The sequence below is a fragment of the Hippocampus bargibanti genome, linkage group LG01 (assembly GCF_051943395.1).
Source record: "Hippocampus bargibanti isolate YZ-2025 linkage group LG01, ASM5194339v1, whole genome shotgun sequence".
In the NCBI taxonomy this organism is placed as follows: Eukaryota; Metazoa; Chordata; class Actinopteri; order Syngnathiformes; family Syngnathidae; genus Hippocampus; species Hippocampus bargibanti.
In genome coordinates this window covers 18,025,253-18,049,373 of record NC_142734.1, presented here as the reverse complement: position 1 = coordinate 18,049,373, position 24,121 = coordinate 18,025,253, and the positions used below count along the sequence as shown (strand labels likewise).

The following is a 24,121-nucleotide window of genomic DNA, read 5'->3' as shown; positions in this document are numbered from 1 at the left end:
AGTCCAGATCTTTGAGGAACTGGTTTTTGGAAGGAATTGTGCAGTTTTCACTCCTGCTCTAAAAGTGCTGAGAATTAAAGCCATGCAGAAGATAGAACACATCACACTGCAAACGTAAGCAAGGTTTTTTAATCTGTGCTTTAAATACCATCCACATGACAACAAGCACACAGCATTCTTAGCATTCCTGCATGTTCGTTGATGTGTGTTCTGGTGCCTTGTCATTAGGAGCAGGCTGCCTGATGACACCACTGAGTCAGGCGGCCTTACTTTGTGTTTGATGTTGCCTGTAAATATTTCCCCTGGCGGAGCCCTTTCACAATGAGAGCCTTTGTTCAGCAGTCAAAATCATTATGGGATTGTGTTGCTAATGGCAGGAAGACGTTTGAGCCCAGACTGTTATGTTGTCTGCCTGAGCAATCATGAGAAGAACAAAACAAAGAAAGACTCATGGTTGAATTGACGGATTGATTGGTTAATTGATTTAATATACGTATATGTTTTGCGGCGAGACAGCAAGCAGGTGGAAAGATGATAAAGGTTCACTCAGCCAGATCCGGGAAGGATATTTTTAGTTTTCTTTATTTGAAGACGTGGTGGATATCAGTTTGTGGCAGACCACAGGTAACACTGCTCTCCAGGCTGTCCTTTTTCCCTCTTCTTCCTCCTCGAAGTGACTGACTCAGTCTGGTTTTAAAGGTGCTTCACCTGAGCTTCTGACCAATCAGGTCCCAGCGGCAATTGGCCATTCCCAGGTGGTTGCAATCAACTTCTCAGAGTCAATTAGTGGTCGCCCAACTGTACTGTTTTGGATGGGGATAAATGTGCACCTTTCTCCCATCCAAAATCCAGAAAACACAAAATTATTTAACATTTCTTTTGGCATCATGACAATATAATTACATTTCAAGAAAGAAATAAAAACTGTAAGAAAGGGGGGAAAATCATCAATATATATCATAGTTCAATGCAGTCTGCATGTTCAAAGGGATTCACCAAGAAATTCAATGAATTTTGACATCTAATTGCAAAATGTGGCTGTATAAACATATTTGCCATAATCCGCTGGCATTTGTGGAAGTTACTTTTGTTTGAAATGCTGTTCTGTATATTTTTTGTTCAACATACAACTTCTGGGTGGTAATTGTCTGCTGTGCGAGCCGTTGTGGGCCGTGGCCATGGTCCCACCTCTTGAAAGTCCGTTTGCTCTCTGTCCCAGTATCTTTGGCACCACTGTATGGAGGGTTCAGTGCTGGCGGCCTGTGGCTCTGGCCTGTGATTGGGTCCTGGTGCAGCATCTGTATGAGATTCCAGATGACAATTCCAATCAAATATTTTCTACATTGCTTGTTCTAACTGGGGCATAAACATGTTCAAACTTATGAATAATGTACAGTCTTAAATTATTTCAGTTCAAACGAATTCCATTGCTCAGTGTTCTCCTCTCCTCATGACAGGAATACATGGACTCCAACCAGTGCATTGGTGAATTGCTCAAAAAGCTTGAGGATGAGCATCGCAACATCCGGAGGTAAGACTTTTTCAAGACATCGGGGCAGGTGTTGTTTAGATAGGCAATATGAGCAGCTGCCGCCAATCCATTTCCAGTCAGAGGCCGCTCAAGATGAGTTTTGCTGAACAGCACTCTCAAAAATGCGCATTGTGTCTAGCAACAATGAGTGAGGGGTTAAAATCGGGGCCAAGTGTGGGGCTGATGGGGGCATTTCTCATGGAAAAGATTTTCCAGGACAATGGGGCCACAACACTGATGGAGATGCCAACCAAATGACCTTATAACCTCTGTACTTCTCAACCATCCTTCCAAAGACGCCAGACAATTTTTGGAAACTTCACCCTTTTATGAAAGGACCTTCTCTCCATCTCAATGGAGCCATATTCCCCGGCTCAAAGTCATTTCCCCCCTTAGAGGACAGAGAGGGGCTGGCGGTGAGAGGTTTGTGTATGTGTGGATGGATGCAGGGATTGGAGGGGGTCGGGGTGGGATTTTGGGGTGCATGACCACTGGCAAGCCCCTTTACAAGGATAAGCAGCCTGTTAATAAAGAAACAGGTTGCGTAAATGAATGCCCCTTCTGTCTAAGTCATCTGCACCACTATTTAAATACAACAATATCCATCAATAACCTGCTGGCCAGTTTGCATGACCCCAAGGTCTTTGCAGGATCCCTGTGTGTGTTTTTAAGGAGGTCATGAACTTTGTGACCGTCTTAGTTTGCACTGAAACTTGATCACATATTTTCCCAAAATCACTGTAGTTTAACTGTTTAATGCACCCTGTGACACAAAAACATGACAAGCAGTCCACTGTCGTAACCACAGTCCCTTAAAGGGTTAAAGATCTTTACCTCTCCAGTTTTAAAGTCAAAGCTGCATCAACTTTCCAAGAATTTTACAACATTGCATACTCGTGGAGAAGAAGAAAAAACACCACTCACCTCATTAGACTCATGGGGTAGTCGACATCTCCCTGTGGACCATCAATCCATCAGGCCCTTGCATTCCTCCGTCCTCTACCTCATGACCCAGTGACCTGGTGCATTGATGTCATTCATTGTACCATATAGTGTATTTCTACACTGGTGGATTACACAGATTGGATCATTATGACTTATTTTTCATGAGTATTCTGTATTTAATTATTTACAACAGCAGATTCAAGCAACATGTTTTCATATTGTTGTTAAAAACAATGAGTGTTTAATTATCGTGCGTCAGAAACATCAGTTGCATTCTCAGCATTTGAAATCAATGCACAGTTGGACTACTGCGGTTTGCAATTGTCTGCTGAACATACGTACATTGCTGAACATACTACTTACATTTCTGAAAAGGCAAGACAGAACTCCACGTTGGGGTGTCTACATCAGATGGTGACGTGCTGGATTTGTCCATTTTGACCCATTCTTTGGTTTTTGTTTTGACCCTCTCAACAAGAATGTCCATTACACGAGAATAACGTGTGTTTAGAAGCAACACATTCATGCTTTGTCCAAGGCCAAGGCAATTGATCTCGATTCAAATCTACGACACGCTTCAGTGTAATGCTCCATGTGGATTAAAGCACTTTCTTGACATGAGCAATTTTCCCACTCTTTGTGCTGAGCTCGTGTTTACAGAAGCAGTTGAACAAGGGAGGCAACTGCCATTTGGAAGGCGGTGAGGAAACCTGAGCTGAAAGAGAATTAGTAATGCTGATCAATACCCAATTGTCATGTTCATAGAACAGTAGCTCTTCTCAGGAAAGCCAGATAGAAAGTGGACGTTGGATCAGATGACCGCTTATCTAAGAAATTATTGGCAATGAATAAAATACAATCATTTGTTGCAGCCGCTTCTTCCTCAAGCTAAAAAAACACTTCAAAGAATGACTTTGAATGTAGCTGGTCGGGGACAGTATTTGAAGAATATGTCCTTGAAAGGAGCGCATGGTCAACATAGCAGGAGACCCGAGCTGGGAAACAGCTCAGAAGGTCCTCACTGATGTTAAGACAAGGCATATCAGGCTGGCAAGATGCCTGTGCGCTGGCGGCGGTCTGGCCACGATGAAAGAGTCTAATCCTTCCTCCAAGTACATAGTGAGGCCTTTTCTGTCGATATGGAGGCGGGTAAGATCTGTCGTCTTACGCGGGCCAAAGCTGAGGGTTATGGAGCTCTAAATTGATGAAGTGACTGGTTGAATGGAATTATTTAATCATACGAAGATGCAAAGAGATCATACTTCAAAAATATGTGTCTCTGTATACGTTTAATGTTTGAAGTGGATAATTTGGCTAATCACCCAGATCACATTATTTTGCAGAGTAAAAATGTTTCTCCACTGTGAGACTAATAAAGGCATATCCAATCCAATCCAATCCAATCCAATGTTTCAAATAACCTTCAAGGTTAGCCACAAATTAAATATGTTTTTTTTCAAATACTGCTTTAATGTTAGTGTGTGTTTGAATCATGTTGTTTCTTCAGAATCAGAATCATCTTTATTGCCAAGTATGTAGAACACACAAGGAATTTGTTTCCGGTAGAACACGCTGCACTAGTATCGTCGTAAAAAAAAAACTGCTAAGTGGCACTATACACTTCCATTTTGGCTTCTTCTTTTCCTTTTGGCTTTTCCCTTCAAGGGGTCGCCACAGCAAATCAGTGTCCTCCATCTTTAGAGGTTTGATCTGCATGTTTGTTTTGGCCAAGCTTTTACGTCGGATGCCCTTCCTGACACAACCCTCTGTATTTATCTGGGCTTGGGACTAGCACAAGAAGACATATGTCCCTTTGTGGCTACAGAACAAGCAACTCGCTCAGTAAAAAGGCTCCCAAACACAAAATGGTAATTGGCACAGCAACATTCAAAAAAGCAAAAACTATACTCACCATTTGATGACAATTTACCTATAGATAAAGGAGTGTGACATGTTCCGCTTCTCTGTGCCTAAATGCATGCATCGGTTTTTATTACAGCCGGTTTGAGGTTAATGAAGAAGTTTAATGAGGCCTTTTACTATTGCTCCATCAAGGTTGAGAAAATGACAGTTATTGATCTAAAGCAGTATCGTGGTAATGATACAACGTTTCCTCAGCTTGTGACACGGTCAAGGTTAAGCACAAAGCTAAGCTGTTTTTTCGCCGGTTGTGTTTCTCAGCACATATTTGACATCTTTTGTTAGACTTGAGAAACCCAGATATGTAAATCAATGTTTCTTCAACGTGTGCGGTTTGAGGTCTTCCCTACTGTGAAATGAAGTTTGGTTTATCAGTACAGTACCAGGAGAGTGTGTAATGCACCCCCTTTTGTGCTCATGATAACGTGATCTTATTTGGATCAGTGCCTGTGCTTCCGAGTCAAAACATCCTCAGTGTAAAGATGAAGACCCATCGAGGTGGTGTGGTTTTTATTATTATGTAGTGGTTGTGTGGTTGAAGCTGATAGGAGGTCATTTCCATGATACTTACCTACCGCTTTGTGGTCTTTTGAAAACATTCCTTTGTCCCGGAGGAAACAGGATGACGGGAAAATGTGTAAAATCCAAAACAATCCTACATGGGCTTGTCGGAAGATTGACTTCAGGGTTTGATTTATCAGAATATTTTGGAAATAAACGATCATATCTAGCACTGACATTTGCGGGCTTTGTTGTTGATGTTATTGTCGTTACACTGGAAATATCTAAGACTAATTACAGATGAACTCAGAGTTAAATATGCTCATGGAATACTTTCAGCATTTCCTGTGCTCAGAGAGGAAATGAGTCTTTGCTTATGATGTCTCCTCGGACTTGCATCGCACCACACACAGCCTAACCAAACTACCCGTGCTTAAATCAAATGTCTGAGGTGCAGTCACAATTTTGTCTCATTAAACACTGATCTAACTATGTACAATTTCAAACATAGACACTCATGTCTTCTGTCAGCATGACCATCTTGTGATTTGCATCTCTCTGGCTATTTGTGAATCTGAGTAGGTCTGTGTTGGGTAAACAAACAAGCTCCTCTGTCTACATTCTGGAATTTCCTTTTCTCGTATTGCTAAGAGAAATGAAAAATGTTGACACTTAAATATGATCAAGGCAACCATGCGTACTTGTACTTGACGTTCAGTATTCAACCACAAATTATTCAACATTGCGAACTGGCTTCTCAGGGGAAAACAGGTTACTTCTGATTTGATAAATGTCTGTCTTGCACACTTAAACAGTGGAAGGGACCAGGCGCGTAATGACCTCCGGTGACGCATGCTGGTGCCAATCTGCCTCTGGTTACTCATCTGTGATGAAAAAACGGGGGCTTCATGTCACAAAGGCAACTTGTGGCTGATGGCTGTCCAGTGATCGCCATCCAATGCATGCATATATGTATGCTGAACTGCAGGTATATTAATGATCCTTCACATGGGTCTCCACCAGGCCCTAGATCATTTAGCACCAAGCAACTGACAAGAAATGTAACCCTACTTGAATTTCATTACATGCAGCACAACAATAGACTATTTCATTCTCTGAGGCACTTCACTGGTATTGCTTCAGTCATCCCAAAAGATATTCACGTGACCATGGTCATTTCAGCAATATATTAAATATAGCACACTGACTTGACAGTGCAGAGATGCCAGGTTAAATTCCAGGTCCCGCCTTCCTGTGTTCGCCTCGGCCGTGTGGGTTTTCCCCGGGTTCTCAGGTTTCCTCCCTCTTTCCAAACACATGCATGGCAGGCTGATTGAACCCCCCAAATTGTCCCTGTGTGTGAGTGTGAGCATGTGTGGCTCTTTATTTATGTGTGCCCTACGATTGGCTCGCAACCGGTTCAGGGTGTCCCTGCCTATTGCCCGAAGATAGCTGGGGATAAAAAGCTTGAGAAGAAAATGTAAAACAAAAGGGTCCTGGTATAGTACAATGCTGTGTGCTGACCTTAACTATGATCCATTACGTTATTTGTGCCCACTATAACTATATAGTGGGAACTATAACTGTAACTATAAATGTAATAGTAATTTTCGAATTGTGCTTTTTCTCTGAGCACTTCCTTATATTCCATTGCAAACGAAAAGTGTCATTTGTGTCTTTTAATGAATAGACATTTGTGGGTCAGTCTCTACTATCCAATGCCGCACTACAAAATATCGATGATTTTGAGGCGACAGATGTGTTGCAGAAAAAAGTACTGCCTCGTAGCCAATGTTGAGTTGTCTAACCCATGCAGCGTGACATATACATTCCCGACATGTGCGACGGGTACTTTGGCAATAACCAATGCGATGACATTGCCCTCCTGCTTCTGATGACAGAGTGGCCATGGTGCACACAGAAACAACACACATACACAGATTGACTCAGTTGACAAGACTTTCATCGCGTTTGTTTCACCACCCTGATGGGCCTGCATCAATGGATTGAATCCTGATGAAAGCACACAAGGAACAAGCAGCATCTGGTTGGGGACGGACTTGCAGTGTGACATATCGCCCAGTCCGAGACATTGTGTAATTTTTATTATTAGCTGTTGTGAAAACGCTATATACATCAGTGTGTATTGTATTTTGTTGTAGTATTACATCTACTTGTTCCAAAAAACTTGGAATTAAACAAGGCCATAAAGTTACAAAAGACTGCTGAAAAGTTGCCAGCGCAAGTTAAATATTTTATTTTCACTTTTCAATGGTTACACATAGAAAAGTACATTGTAACAAACTAAAACCCCAAGGCAATATGCAATCTCGTTTTACACCAGAAGACCTCATTTTAAAATGACTAGTCTTGGTACAAGGTCGTGCTTCGCTGCACCCACATTACAACAGCCAGTTACTCTTACCCATATTGATCTGCTGGCACTCCAGCGACTGTCTCAGCACTGTCCTGTCTCCTTATCGTCGCCCGCAGGTTCTCTGTGGAATGCTTACCTAGCCTTTGTGTGTCTGTGTACATGAGCCACCACTGGAGCCAGGCTGGCTGAATGGGCAGGCAAGTGTTTCCAAACAGAGGAATTTTTTACTCGCACCACAAACAGTCCAGCTCACGATTCCATAATGACCACAGCAGAACCTTTTTGAATGGACTGATATGGGATTTTGATGTATTGGAGATACATTCATTTTGTTTAAACTTACAGTACTTTGTTTAAAGTTCAACTAAGCAATCCATTCCCTAAATTGAGAAGCAGGGAGCATGCGGGAAACCATCGCTCAGTCAATAGCCGTTTGCTGCTGATCTAATTAGCATGGAACACTGCCTTTGATATGTTTTGATTACACACACATGTACGTGTTAATGCTGACTCAGTCGAGCATTTGTCTTTTTTACCCTATTGGGACAATGACATTTAATTGGCAGCCACCTGCTCTGAGAATCAAATGGCTCCGGCTCCATATTCAGATTTGCTAGCGAAACAGCTGTGCCCATGTTAAATACGATTATCTCGCAGCATAACTCTCATCATCACCAGCCATCATGAATCTTTCTGATTTTTATGATGATGAATGAGACAGCGGGCTCCAAACAATGTGGAGCATCTTTCTGAATTCTTCACGCACCTTCTCTCCCCTACCCCCACCCTGATCCTGCAGGCTAATTTCCTCACATGGTTGGTGTCATTGTTCTTCCAACGCATTAGTGACATTGAATGTGAGGCCAAGTGGCAGTGATGGCCTCAACTCCGAGTCAGACCAGTGCCTTTCTTCTCCCTCTTTAACTGTCCACTTCTGTCAACGGGACCCTTTTAATTCCCCCTTTCTCCCATCCCACACTCATCTCCCTTCGTACTGGTCCCATTGGGAGGCAGACAAAAGAGGGTGCACCAAGCCCCTCACCGCCCACCTCTCTTTTTCCTCATCCTCTTCCTCCCCCTGCCTCCCATCTCTCTCAGTTCTTGCTCACAGGGCCGGTGGGGCTGCAGTTTGTCAAAGCCATTCAGCTGGGACTGATTATGATTGCAGCAGATGGGCGAGAGCTCAGACTGAGCAGACCTTCATTTCCCACTCTGCTTTTTCACCTTACACACTGCTTGACAGCCTCAATCAGCTTTGCTTTACTTCATTCTGTTTCTTGTACAACACCACACACTTGTGACGTGACACAATGGACAACCATTCAGTTCATAGTTTAAAAAAAGGTATGTTTTGCACAAAGGTATTCCACATGTTGCCTTTTCGCGGTTCCTTCTTTTAACAGTGACGGTGATAAAAAGGTTGTCGAAGGTCCTGTACAGCAATTCTTCAAACGTCACATACAGGACCCAGCTTGCTACACATGCATTGTATTTCACACCCCCTCCCCGCACCCCATCCGCCTGCACCAATAAAAAGCAAAAGAAAACAAAATCCACCTCCTACTCTATGCAAATTCCCACTTGGGGACTCCCCCTGCTTCAGACGTGCAGCAATGAACGCATGTTCACTGTCCTGCTCGAACGAGAGACTAGGTCTGAGGGAAAGGCAGACGCGTAGATGTACTTTGTAAACGGGATAATGCCTGGGGGCGGGGCAGGCAGGGGGAAGTCTCACAGTGCTGTGTGTTGATGTGAAAGAGATCACAGCTGTAAGGCAGAACGCATGTAGGGAGAGGAGAGGAAAGCACCGTCGCGACTCAGGAGTAGGCTTGATGCATGTTGGCAGACCGAAAGGGCTGGAGAGGAGCGAGACAGAGTACTACGAGGGGGCAAGGAGATTCTGTCCAATCTGCAAGTTGGGGGGGGGGGGGTGCTGTGACGAGTTGTGGATGTCAACTTTCTCATCAGCGGGTGCCAGTTGTTGACCAGGCAAACGTGTTGGTGGATTACCATGAGTGTCCTCTGACTGCCCCAGAATGCTGCATCTGCACCAGGGTAAGACCTGATTTCCATGCTGTGATGCTGATGGCCCACAAAAATATTAGTAGCATACCACATAAATAAATATCTTGTATAATGTATATAATAGGCATCCAATATCCATGTTCAAGTAACAATCTCGAATAGTAAGTTGGACTAACCAGTTAGGAGGGTGAGTGTGCCGGGAGATTTGTGTCTTGTGTTGCCAATGACTACACAATCTGACATTTACCGTCTTGACTGGGACTGATGGCTGAAATTGATCACTGTCACATAGACTATAGCGTTGCGGGGGGACACAGGAATGTTGCCTGCTTCCGATTATGTCTCTTCTCACGATTTCCACCGGATTAAGATTTTTACATTGGCTGGCTAGATCTTCTGAAGATTTACTGCTCGCGGAGTTGCAATGAAAACGTCAATTTCAATTCTACAAGATGCTGTGTCTGTGTACCATCTATGACAATGGTTCTTAATCTTGTTGGAGGCACCAAACCCCACCAGTTTCATATGCTCATTCACCGAACCCTTCTTCCAATGACTGTGTCTACTAACTGCAGTCTAGACTGAGGGGTGGACCACTGTGGCGGAGGATCCACCGAACCCCTGAGACCGACTCACCGAACCCCTGGTGTTCGATCGAACCCAGGTTAAGAACCACTCGTCTATCGCTTCTGATTTTGGTTCCTCCAAAGTTATGCTACAATAGGTCAAAGTCAGTTCGAGGGTCAGCCATATTTAAAGAACACAGGCATGCATGTGATTGCTAGAGCCCTTCTGTACTATAAATGGATATCTTTGCTTATTTTGTTATCTCTAAAAACAGAACCACCCGAGAAGATGATAGCCAAGCATGAGAGAGTAGGCGATCTATCACTCGTGTTGGTTTTGATAAAATGCCAGAAAAAAAGGTTTTCCTGCAATGGGAATCATCGCTATTCAACTTTGACAGCAAAACATAGATTCTTCCATGAAGTCATTGCTTGATTGCGACCCATCAAGAGGAGAAGATTATTCGCTAATTTTGGCAGAAGATGGACAGCAGCGGGACATGTACAGTGCTTTGTTTGCATGCATGGCCAGTTGCCATTTGTTCTTTTAACGTGGGAGATGGGCAATATCTCAACTTGTGACCAAGCCAGATGTGTGAAAAAGAGGATTGGCAAGTGCAAGGATTTGATCTGGTTAAATGCAAACTGTAATTCTCTCCGTTGTGGCCATGCTGCAAACATTTGTCCTTGACATTTGTATATATACTCATGCTATTCTATTGCAGAGCTAAAAAGTCACCTTGTTGGAAACAGTTGAGTGAGTGGGATTCAGAGCGGGAGGACTGAGAGTATTTGGAGAATAAATACTTCCATGCTTTGTGAGTGGACTCATCCCTGTGAAGATTTCACTGACCGCTTTTGCCTTTTCTTTTCGTGTTGTTGACATTCAGTCCCCAACATTCAATTTTACAAGGTAACCCCCAACCTTTGTTGCATGTTACGCCGACTTCCCTGCCTGCACGCAGCTCTCTGTATTCATCGTGTTGGGTTCGGGTCATAGTAAATTATTGAGGAATGTTCCCCCGGTTGAATGGGTAGTCGTGTGGGCCTCAGCATGCAAGTATTCCCCCCTCTTTGATAGTCACGGGTTTGGAAGTGGGGTTGTTCTCCTTCCAGACGATTTTCCCCACATGATTCCCACGTCCAGCACAGCAAACTAAAGTAAAGAGTGGTTCTGCCTGGTTTAGTTTGCCTAGAAAAGTGCACTGAATTTAATGCGGGACACACAAACCTATACAATATAGGAATAATTAAAAGCTCTGATCTGCTCATATTCAATGGACTATCACATACAGAAATGCCTTGAGACACCTATTTGTCCAGCCTGCAAGCATTTTTTGTGGTTTCTGAATTATTAGGCTGGTTTCACGTGAGCCTACCAAGGTGTGCATGTTCACAGCCTGCTTTGCAACACAAATCTCTCTTGTAGATAAATCTTATGATGCTGCCTTTTTAGCGTTTTAGCTCCTAAAATGGGCGCATTTAGGTCACATGGTCATCCCGCATTCCTACCTCGAGCGAGAATAGATGGCTACATACTTAGTTTCAGTGCTAAGGCACTGACACACAATCACGAGTATCATGCAGGCAATTGGAACAGAGCCACCAATGATCTGAGTTAATAGTTTCATATTCCTGAAGTTGTCACAGTGACATATATGGGAGATAGTTGCTGAAAAATGACGGAACTCAAATATGTCAGTAAAGGGGCAAGGAATTTCAACACATTTTAGCCCTCAATATATGGGCTATAAATTAGCAGGTAGTGGTGACAAAAATAGTGCAGACGAGTGTCCAGCTGCTGGATGTGTCGGCACAGCTGGAGAAGCTCACATTGCTGTTCTTTTCCCAAACACCTCTTCGGGACTGTTTAAACATTTTAGCCATTTACTTTTTGTCTTTGTTGAGAGTGAATTCTTGCAACTATAAACCCTGGGATGACTTCACTGCTGCCATGCCAATTGTGAGGGTTTAGATAGTCGACCCTTAGCTCGAGTGCCCTTGTTTAAACATGTTCCTACTGTATGTGAAGCTATTTGTCCACCATTAGAATGGTCTACTGTTTGACAGGCGCTTGGAAAACGATGTGTTGACACGCGACAAAACATCCTATCACCATGAACATTCCAGTAAATTGGAGCCTGTGCTGCCCAGTTGCGTCAAGCCAGGATAGCCAGTGATGTAGAACAATGCATGGGAAGTGTGAAATACAGTGCATACAGTGAGCATTGTAGTCAGCGCATACTGTCAATGCTTCCTCGGATAAAAGCTTGGCTTTGTCCGACTGCAAAGCGCAAATAGACCAAGAAAATGGGCATGTTGCCAAAGGTTCCAGACAGGTTTGTGAGTAGACGGCAGGGCTGAGAGATCATTGCTTGCTCTTTCAACTTCCTGTCAAGTTTCAAGTCAGGCAAGCTAATAAATAACAATTTTTAACAATGTGTCACCGATGGGTCTATTTTTGACAGGGCAAAGTCATTAAATGTATTTTGAAGATATCCTCTTATTGAACAGCGATTACACACTGCAATTTTTCTCCCTTAAACTCATGCCTCAGCTGGCCAACAGTAGTTTGGGCTTGCTAAGGTGAAATTTCCCAGAGGCAATTGTGTGACACATGAGATAATTGTCAGAAAACATGAAACACGCACAACACAATTACTTGAGCTCAAAGACAAGGAATGCTCTGTTTCACAATGAGGTGTGTCTTTAAGCTTGTTTCATGTCTTTGAAAAGTCTAATCGTTTTTCAACACATCTCTTTATCAGAATCAGAATAATCTTTATTGCCAAGTATGTAGAACACACAAGGAATTTGTTTCCGGTAGATCACGCTGCACTAGTATCGTCGTCAAAAAAAAACTGCTAAGTGGCACTATACAGTTCCTTTATTGCTCGATTTCACTGCAGGGCCTCATTCGACATTTAAAGATTCTCTCCTCAGACTGTGCTTTGGCATTCGGATTCTCTCCTTGGGTCCGGAGAGTCGAGACGGATGGGAATCTCCTCATTCACAGCATTTCATTCCATCTGATCAGAAATACGTCAATGACATGGAAACAGTCAAGGTCAAACCCCGCATCAATGTGAGAAAACATTTGAGGGGATCGGAATGCATAAACCATGCTTGACGAGCGCATTCCTTGTAGATTCGGAGAAGTCTTGGAGAAACACCTCCCTCTGGCTTGTGCTGTTTGGGATGTTGGCAGAAGTTTCTGTTTGATGCAATCTGGGTGTGGATCGCGACATGCCCTTGTCTGCCTCCTAAACAAGCACACCAGATTCTTTGATACTACAGATAATTGGCAAGGACAGCATAAGAAACATCTGCAAAAACTAAAATTTCTCCAAATTCATCAGTTAAACCCCTGAGTATAATTCAATATTGTGTGATATGGTACATTGTTTTTGTGCATATGTGTGCATGTTTATTTTGTTTATATACAGATAGCAAGTTATTTGCAACCCTTTAGATTGGGCAAAAAAAAGTAAAACTACAAATCCCCATAAGTATGGACTGATCAGTAGTATCGATATGTGTAAAACATTTACTACTAAATTTTGGCATCGGCGGTCAAAGCGATCGGGATTAATTGAAATCTGTGCCTTGGTGAGCTGAAGCGAACTGTACCAATTTGTTGAATAATTGTTTGAAGTTTGCTTCGGCACTTCATCTATGGAGCCAGTGTCAAGAAAGCACAGATTTTTATTACAGTAAAAAAACTGTAAACCATTCTGAGCTCCCTTGAAGCTGACGATCGAGTCACGGTGTGACTCTGTGTAGCACAACGTGAACTCAAGCGTGTGATCTTCTTTGCTAGTGGGTTCGCCAATGGCCAACAGATGATACAAAAAATGCGACTGTGCAGGCTAAATACATTCACAGCTAGCATGAGCAGGACCTTTGTGTGCACCAGCTCATCACATTTCACCATGTCAATAATTGATGGTCTGCTACTGTGAAGTAAGGCTTTATCAGGCCCTCCTGCCAGCCGCATGAGTGTGTACGCTCCTGACATGTGGCTCCTGTTTGTTTCTCCTCCGCCGTCCAGCACATTCAACGTCTGCATCAAGACACAGGAGGACTCCAGCTGTGGGTGAGGCTCCATCTAAGATGAGGAGTCTCACTATGCTTTCAACCAGCCTGATTCACCAGGACCGGTTGAGCGCTCACAGATGTGTGAGCCTTGCCCTTAGACCTTAAACAGATGAGCGTGTTTCCCTACTTGATGCTGTCTGCTCAGCTCCTGGAAACTGTTAGACATCATGGGATTGTGTGCAAAGATTGTGTTACAACCATGTTATCCCAACTATAATTGTTAAAGGAAGAGCCAAGTTATCAGCAAATGTGAGACAAATGGATTTTAATACTGCAAGAGCTGCCACTGTCGGCTCATCGGCTCACACGAGGGGATTTCGGATCGGATCTGACAGTTACATAAACAGTGGATGGCCGATTAAGGATGGGAATGACAAATGCTAAACCATAGCCAGTGTGTTGGCTGCACCTCGTTGTGGGCCACAGCATTGCGTGCATGTCAAGGCTCTTAACCCAGCAGGAACACAGACACTAATACATAAATGCATGGCGGCGCTGCCCAACGTGCAAACATTTGTGCATCCCCGTGTGCCCTTGTAGCTCAGATTGACACGTGTAGGTCACTGGCAGTCTGTGAAAATTTCAGGAGACTTATACCTTTTAAACTATATTTTGCCTCCAATCACAATCATCTACTCCAGCATGGTGTAAAATGCTCAGAATGTCATGAGACGTTTAAGCTGTCAGTCTCTTTCTTCACAAAGATTAAACAAGTTCATACATGTGGTTTTTGCTTTCCTCAAACAAGGATGACAGCGATAGGTACCTTTCCAAACCTCCTTCAAAATACTTCAAAGTCCACTATGTTGTGATTGGCTGGTTGAAGCTGGGTTGACAACTCATAATGATAATAATGATGACGTTGCCAACCAACAAGATAGGGAGCTGTGATCTTAAAACGTCCGAAAGCGTAGCCGTAGTCATAAATGTGAGCTATAGGATCAGGAACACTTCTGAGACATTGGCGGAACAACTTCTTTGTATTTAAAAAAGTATATGCAATTGTTATGATGTAGTTATTGCATTTTTACAAAGACGACAATGCTCACAAAATGGCAATCAATTTCAGCAGACCTACCTCATATTGAATAAGAAGCATTTTTCAGAAATTCTAATAAAAAAAATAAAACAATCTTACTAATTTCTTCCTTTCAATGCCTAATTAAAAAACTACTGTATTACAGACATGCTATGGTAAATTGGTGACTCATATTTATGACCTTTTCTTTTTAACATTTTGATTGTATTCTGAACTTCTGGTACTACAAACAATTTGACTATGAACGTCAACTGTATTTGTGCTTTGCAAATTCCACGTCAGTGCCAGTCACGAGTCTAAGGAAGCATTCTTAGTTTTAAAATCCACGTTTGAGGCGTGCTGGTGCTTTTACCCGCGTGGATTCAGCTGGTTGAACAAGCCCGTGTGAGGAAAGACTGAAACCAAAGGAAAACTGTGAGACTGTTGAAATCACATCCCGCACCCTAAAACACTAAAGTGAACAGTCTCAGAAAAGCAATTTGCACCATTTACTCCCAATGTGGGGCTCACAGAATGAATAGAAGACCAAAAAATGCATAAAATACATTTTATTTAAAACAATTAATCCAGTCCACATTTTAAAATGCAGTTCATTTAAGTTTTATGCACAACCCATTTTGACCTTTAATACATGTTTATTTTTCAAAGATTCATGTAAGCACATTTTCCTTTTGATGTATCTACACCGAAACATTATTTAAGAAAAAAACTAATTAGCCTCCACCTCACCATTGGTTTCACAATGCCGCCTCTAGTAGAATACATTTGGCGTCCTGAAAAGGGAGCGCCGCTGTTTCAGTCCAGACAGATCATTTAACCAAGCCGCAAGTTTCTTAATCACCAGGTGTGTCTGCCTGAACAGGTGAGTGAGTGGATAGCTTTTAAACTCTAATCTCATGTTAAAATTTGGCAAGCTGTGCAGGTTCTTTGGGATGGAGGTGGCTAATTTGGGTTACCATTGTCTTTGTACGTGTATTGACTTGAGGAAGGCATTCTGTCATTTAATTTTCTTTTGTTTTCCTTTATTTATTTATTTATTTATTTATTTATTAAACTGGGTCGACCGATCTGATTGATAGCAACATGACCGGGCTGTTTCAGAAACTGGATGCAGTTTAGCTTTCACGAAAGGCCATAAAACACAACGCTTTATTGCCCGTGTGCGTGTTCCATGATTTGATTCCATTAACGATCTGGAAAGGCCTCACGTAGGGGGTGCTGCGGGGGTAGCTTCAACCCACACACTCCATTTCTTTGTTCAGGCTTGCTCATGTGTTGGAGGTTTAAAAGGGAAGGGGAGATTGGCATGGCAATGCCTCACTCTGTGTTTCATCTTTCTGCAGTATTTTGTTCTTGACAATTTTGAAGGGTTGTTGATTTATTCAACTAAACCAAATCTGCTTACAGTGTGTTTGAGCTGACTGCATAGTTGGCTGCTGTCTCGAATGATCCAGATTGACCTAAATTGAAATCAACTGACTTCTGAATGTTTCATGAGAAAAACATAAGCATTTTTGGTAGTCTTGGTAATCATATCACACTCCTTATTTTCCCCATTTTTCTCTTTTTCTTTGTACAGGGAAAAACTGGCCGTGGCCCGCCTGCAGAGGGAAGTTGCGCGGAGCAAGAGTGAAGGAACAATGGTAAAGTAGCCCGGAATGACTTGTCCACAAGCTTTGCACATACACTCATGAGTCAGTCACATGCTGCCAGCTCTTCAAAAGTGCTTTGTGGGAGACAATTCCTGAAATTAAATGATCCAAAATAGGAGTGCAGGCAGACATCCCACCGCTAGGATTCCTTACGCATTTGGGGACATCACAAGGTCATACCTCAAACCATGTAATTGAGTTGAATTCAGCTGATAACCTCGATCATAGCCTTCCTCAGATTTTCTCTGACACGAAAGCAAAATTCCTAAAGCAAAATAGTTTTGTTTTTTTCAACCCGTCTTCTTTTCGCCTCATTTCTTGCTCATGGAGGTAAGAATATCAGCCACTTTTCTACAAAGGCACCGAAACTTACTGTTGCTGCAGTTGCAGTTCAAGCCAGCATGTGAACGTACACATAAATTATGTTGTAAAAGAAGCTGACCACAGACGCCAGCAGAGTGACACTGAGTCGTCTTCCCACACTTACGCCCCTCTTTTACCTCCATTTGACCCCTCCATAATGTCACGCCGATCGTGTGTACCCATCCGTTTTATATATGGCTGCACAGCCGTTAGCCTCATGAGCAAAGTTCACGATAGGTATTTCCTGCGTTTACTTCGGAACAAAGTAAATGTGTAAAATGGTGTCTTATCCTTCTCAATTGATAGCCATGTCACAGCGACTGATTCTTCACTATGGACGTGCACTCGCTTCGTCCCGTATGTGCACACACTGCAGTTCTCTGTGCAGAATCTGTGTCACTGTCACTGTAACACTAACCTCAAACCTCCACCAAGGAAAACATCTCATTGGCTACGAATAAGCAGCTTCCACTCTAGCGGGGACACAAAATGCTAATTATCTCTTTGGAGAAGTGTGTGTGTGTGTGTGTGTGTGTGTGTGTGTGTGTGTGTGTGTGTGTGTGTGTGTGTGTGTGTGTGTGTGTGTGTGTGTGTGTGTGTGTGTGCATATTGTAGGCGTGCGCATGGGGCGGCAAGAGGGGGATGAGTTATCTGTCTGAGACAGGAGCTGGTTGGGGGTATCACTAAACTCCATTTGAAATTGGGATTATCCCAGTTGGAGTCCCCTCGCACTCCCTTTCTGTCTCTTTCTGGCATTCCTGGGAGGCTTCTCGGTTCCTCGCTAGAAAGAGAAAAAAGCTGCATGGTTGAGATAATAACTGTCAGAATGCTGCCACTTGGTGAAAAGTGGAAACCAGCAGCAGATGCCCACTTCCACGCTTGCCCATAACACCCCCCTCTCGTTCCCCAAACAATGTTCTTTTGCTAAATAGAAGAGATTAACCAGTAAAAACATGTCATGCGTCTCTTTGAGAGGAAACCATATCTCAGGCAGGAAGTCACCCGTGTAGCTGCATGTCTGTGCAGGGACACTATGCCAAGGGCGGCACATTATGCAGGCTGGTCCAAGTCACAGGTCTCTCGTGCGCAGTAACACAACAGAAGCTAAATTAACTAAACCTAGACAGTGCGTCGTGTTTTAACGTACAGGAGTGGTCCATTGATGAAAAGGTTTCTTCAGCCGTCATCTGTACTTCTTTGAAATGTGAGCTTTTGTTGAGGAAAAACAATTCCTGACTACAGCACCTTAGAAAACTACTAACTCGAGATTCATTTGAAGCCAATTGAACAAATGGCTGGCGTGACCTTCATTGTCACGCCCGAGGGATTTGGTATTAGTTCAGCTGGAACTTCGTCACAGTCTGGCCATGCAAATTTCAAAATTCAACAAGAAAAACAAGATCATTTGACCGGGTTCATGTTTGGTTCTCCGGTTTCTACTTTGAAAGGCCTCATCTGTTCTGAGTGGAATTGCTCATTAACAGGCTCATCGCCTCTTTCTTTTGGAATTCTTCCCACAGGCGTGGCGCTGGGCAGTGCCAGGGTTGTTTAAAGCCACAATCTCGGTCCATTTGGGGGGGGGGGGGGGTGCAGGATGCGAGGTTTCCTGTCAGGATCAAAACGCACGTCCACATGCAGACTCATAAAAGAACGTTACATGCATTGGCCAGGGAGTAGCGCTCCCTATTTAAAAAAAAAAAACATTTGGACCGTTAGCTAAGATTATGGCCACTGGAAACGGCTGTGTAAACAACATGTGAAAATAAACCATCTCGACTTCGGGAGCTTTATTTTTTTTGGAGGAGCGTGGACTGCCGCTCACTCTTACGTTAGCCAAAAAGACAGAGGTGCTGCTGTCAAGGTTTAGCTTGATGCTTGGGCCCGTGCTTGACTAAATATGCACATTAAAAGTCTTTAAGGGTGTGAAGGTGAGAAAAAAAAACTTTGCTGCAGGTAAATACATTTTTGTTATTATAGCCCGGGGTGTGTAATGTCAACTGGCAAGATTCTTAATTTGTAGCACGTAGTAGGAACATGTTGAAATGAACATCATGAAATTCTTAGTCAAAAGTCTGAGTACACATGCACAGGCTATGGAAATAAATGTGTGTTTTGACTGGTACTGGATATGATGCATATGTTCAAGCAAGTTCTGTGTTAAAAAATAGCATTTTATAATGTTTATTTTCCTCTCGCCTTCTCCATTTTAGTGGGATAGTGGTACTTTCTTTTCGACAGAACATGCCTTCAATCGCTTTCTTCTAATTCATTCTGTGTAGTCAATTATGTTGAGTTTACTTCGAATGGAATGAATGAACTCTTCAGGGAGCAGATGCAATTTTAAGTAGATATATAGTCAAATTATTTCCTTCAACCACTTGATAAAGGACATTTCAACACATTTTTTTTCAGTGCAGTAAGAAGATAGACTAGTCCATGCATTTACATCAGAAACGATGCTCTCATTGTTATGCATTGGAAATAATTTTTTGGCTTATAAAATCACTAGCAAAAAAAAATATTCAATTAATACAATACGTACGATACAATACAATACATATTGATTTATATAGCGCTTTAACAATAGCTGAAGCTGTAACAAAAGTGCTTAACATGGACAACTGTCATATCCAGGAAATAAAGCAGTCACAAAGAGAGTAGAAAGCATCGGGGAGTAAAACTAAGATCTAGTCTGAATCATGCTGAGTCAAAGGCCAAAGAGTACTAGTGCGTTTTGAGGCAGGTTTTAAACATGGGCAGCGAGGGAGCTTGCTTAATGTTCAGTGGCAGGTCATTCCAGAAAGTGGGACCAGCAGCGGGAAAGGCTCAATCCCCTCTGAGCCTCCATTTAGATGAAAGAATGCTTTATTAATCTACTCACATGAGACATTTGGGGTCCATATAGCTTATTGTTTGCCAAATGGCAAATCCTGAATATCAACGGTCACTGGAGGAGTTACATTATTTTGTGTTCATCATAGTCATACCGTCATGGCAACCAGAGCTGTAGTTTGTATCGCAACTGAGGCCCTTAGTTAAGTATCATTTGTACAGTCAAAGATAGAAGTTTCAGACATCCACAGGCTTTGTCGTTTCTTACTTTTTGTTCCACATGATTCTTTTTTTTGAAATGTAATTGGAAACTTTGTATCACAGAGCGCCAACATGAGTTTATATTCCAACATTTGAGGTAGTAAGGCATAATGTAACCTATCAATTCCATGGAGTTTGTGCTAATTACATTAGCACCATGACACCATGATTAATGAGCATACAGTTATCTTGAAACCACAGTGACAGCACTTTTAAGTCTGACGGTCTATTGTCGAGCCGATAAAGAAACACCTGAAAGGACCTCAAGTCTTTCTGACAGCCGGTGCCTGAATGTGTGACAGTGTAGCCTATGTGGGGCTTCGTTGGACTCCGGTGCTGCTTTTGCACATGGAGCTTATCATCCGCGAGCAGGGGCAGCCGCTACGCTCAGCTCATCTCCTCTTTGAACAGTGAACGAGCTCTGACAGGCAGGTGACAAATCGAAGCCGCACCCTATCCCTGTCAACCACCTGACAGAAAATGACCCACAGTGCGTGGGTGGGTTGGATTCTCCCCTGGCAATGGTGAATTGTGTGTTGGAAAGGTTCTCGGACAGTTTGAGAGTTCAACGTTCTTAATTTTGCCAAGATAACTTTTTAATCAAGCAAGGGCCACCCCCCCCCCCCCAAATATGAAATATTGACTTTGAGTTAGTAGTGTCTGTTTCTCTATTTTTGAGGTGTTCTGTTGTTTAACAGAAAAGGTGTTCTGTTGTTTAAGACATCTAAGGTAAATATAATGAAAGAAAACCTGTAATTCTGAACTTTTGTCACATATTCACCATTCTGCCTGTGCAATTCGAATGACAACGCTGCTAATAGCACAAAAAGACAAAAGACTGTTCTTCATGTAATATGCACCATATTGTTGACCCCCCCCCCCCTCTAGCAAGCAACAGTAGCTTAATGATTTCAGGTCCAGCAAAGGTCCCAAGTGTAACCTGGAACCTAAATGTCTTCAATATACAGTGCAACCAAAACGGAAGCTAAATAATGAATTGAAAAAAAGGTGCCAAAAAAGAATGTAGCAAGACAATGTAAATTGCAGCCATAATCCTCTATGTTGTACCTCTCCATTTGAATTCAGTGCTGCTGATGAGCCCACATGGACACGCACATAACCCAGTGCCATGTTTTATTAATGAACTAAGAACCTTGATGTTGTATTGTGTCCCTGATGTTTGCTTTAGCAACGAGCCAGAGACTCGCTCCCGGCCCTTTGATAGAATCTGAATGAGGGGGTGATAGCGTGGGGGTCTGCGTAATGTATTGAGCGTCTCCAAAATTGTAGCCGCATGCCGCACGAGAATGTACTCTTGCAGATGAACCACAATTAATGTGCTGTCTGGCCAGGCTCATGCACTTGAGCTGATAATGCTGATGTAGCTTTTCCTGAATGGGAATCGGAACTACAAGCAGAGACTGGGGTATCTAATGAATTTACAGCCATGCATGGATCTTTGATGTAAGTTATGGGGTAGAATGATAAGGGGCAGGGGTGATGTCGTAATTCAGCTTGTATAGGCACCATTACCCTCTAATGCAGAGCCATTTCAGAAGCAGAACCCATGCTGGATCTTGCTTCAGGTAATCAAATGGAAGACTATATAACAAGCATGGTCTCTCTACTTCCCGCTAATCCACATCCGCTTGCATTATGAGCGGTGCATGTACGCAATGATAAATTGATTCATTCCAAGACGGGTGCATTTTTATTCAGGAAATTAAATCTGCCTCGTCTGTGATAGAGGTCAAATTTTATCCTCAAAGACCCAATCTGGGTTTATTGAAACTACTGTATATTGCTCACTAGATAAAAAGCAATCCCGGGGCCATTTTACTAATTACTTCTCCTTTTCCCCTTTGATGTCTTTTTTTTCCAACCAGCCATGTTTGATTTGATGCTATGCTGCTATTTTTGCAAAATGGCGCGCTCTAATGGCCAAAGCAGATATTACATATATGCGTCTAATCAACGATGGCAGACATTTGGATGAATCATTTTTGTGGCTGTCGTTGACTTAACAGAAGCAAATGTTCTCACAGAGGCTTGCTGCCTCCCATTAAAGAACATGTTGAGGAATAAAGCGCATGGAGGCGCCGTAGGCATTAAACTTTTTAGAGTCAGACTGATATATTGCTGTGGATTTCTGGCTACATAAAGATATGGTAATGTTGGATTTAACAGCCTCCTGCCCAGTTAAACTAGTAAAATTAGAGCTTGGACTAAAACTATCAAAGGCTTTTACTGGAATGAGGCAGTAAATCCTGCCTTGTTATTGAGATTCTGGACTTGAGTCTGTCAGCAGAGCAGCACTTAGTTCTTTACAATTGGGACTTTTGCTGGACCTGAAATAACAAAGCTACTGATGCTTGCTTGAGGGGCGTTCAACAATATGGTGCATATTACATGAAGAACAGTCTTTTGTCTTTTTGTGTTATTAGCAGCTTTGTCATTCAAATTGCACAGGCAGCCCTCCTGGTTGGTTATGGGTCCAGGTGTTGGTTTTTTTTGCTTCTCGAATGGGGGTGGAGTGGTGCACCTGGTTTTTATTTTTTTTATTTGTGGCTAGATTTATAGCAGCCATTACAGAGGGAGCCTCTCTGCCGTGTAAAGAGGTGCCTAACATACTGTAGTAGCCACCGATTTACAACTACGACAAGACCGTGCGCTAGTTTTAATGATGCCTTGGATTTTAGTTTTTGTACCCGAATGGATTCCACTGAACACAATGTGCTTTTGTGAGCACAAAGTTCTATGTAATGAAGTATGAGTGCAATTTGGTTGTTTGTTGGTCTGGTATGGTTACGGGAGAAATTTAGTTGAGTTTCATGTGGTGATTTAGGTATTTGCTGAACGAAATAAAAATACGTGTCACAGTACGTGCGTCTCCATGTGTCTACCACTAGAGGTCCCCCTGATACTTGTCTACAAACTTCTCGAATCTCGTCAAATTTTCCAAGTCAGACAGACCAGAGAAATAAAGCAACGCTTTATTTTCATGAATTACTTTTCTGAATATGGGTCTTTATTAAACTAGTTTCTGTCGTTTTAATGCAGCGAACCAACATTTCATTCAACAATGAAATTGTAGGCTGTAAACATATTTTCAGTGCCTTCTACTATTCATCATAGCGTCAGTGGTTGTTGCTTTGCTACATACTTTTAGGTCAAAACGGGTACAGAACAGGTACAGAACGTCCCCTTCCAGTTTTGGTAACTGACACTTTTACAATTAATATACAGTAATCAGAAAATGAATTGATATTTTACTTCAGTGTCCTGGTAATTAACTTAATGATTTACATTTTAAATTTTCATGTGAGCATCTCTGTTCAGCCTTGACTCATTTTTTTGCTGATGGCGCGTGCTTGTTAGAAAAAGAAAGCCTGTATTGTCTTTGTACCCAGCACAAAGCTAAACCAATTCAACTTAGAAGTACATTTTAAGGATGGCGCGCATTAGGCAACAGATAGCTGAAGTCGTCCAGACAGAAGAATCCAATTAAAACATGAACAAAGGTTTAATTTCAGAGTTGTCTTGAGTGAGAAAGAGACTGATAAAACTGATTAAGATGACACAAAGCTGACTTCATGTATGCAACAAGTCTTTTTCCAGCCCTTTGGGTGCTTCCGTCAATATCAAGTCCAACGAGGCTACGTATTTAAAAAAAAAAAGCGCAAAGGCTCCACAGCAGTGAAATATTGAAGTTCTGATGTAGTTTGACATTTTTTGGTTAACTTTCTTAGAAGGGAGCACTGCAACTGCCCCAGGTAGCAACAGCTTAGTATTAAATGTCATCATTATTTACTTTCGTCTCAGATTTTTTACGTTTGCCCATGAGGAGCGTTTCATCTGAGGAGGTTTGTTTGTGTGCAACTTCCTCTCTGTCAAAGGCTTTCAATGTCACCCCAGTTTTTTTATTATCTGTGGTTCTTCTTCCAAGAATATACTCACCTCCAACAATTTTCTTTTTGCTGTAGACACCGAAATGTGAATTAACCCATTTCA

At 42.5% G+C, this 24,121-nt stretch overlaps 1 protein-coding gene across 1 annotated transcript in view; it reads left to right on the top strand.

The window, feature by feature from the left end:
- LOC148903377 (nck-associated protein 5-like) overlaps positions 1 to 24,121 on the top strand; it is a 93,249-nt gene that overhangs the window by 32,875 nt on the left and 36,253 nt on the right. Inside the window, exons 5-6 of the mRNA XM_089015838.1 lie at positions 1,458 to 1,531; positions 16,582 to 16,645. Of these exons, the coding sequence (XP_088871964.1) occupies positions 1,458 to 1,531; positions 16,582 to 16,645 (138 nt within the window). The remainder of the gene's footprint in view (positions 1 to 1,457; positions 1,532 to 16,581; positions 16,646 to 24,121) is intronic.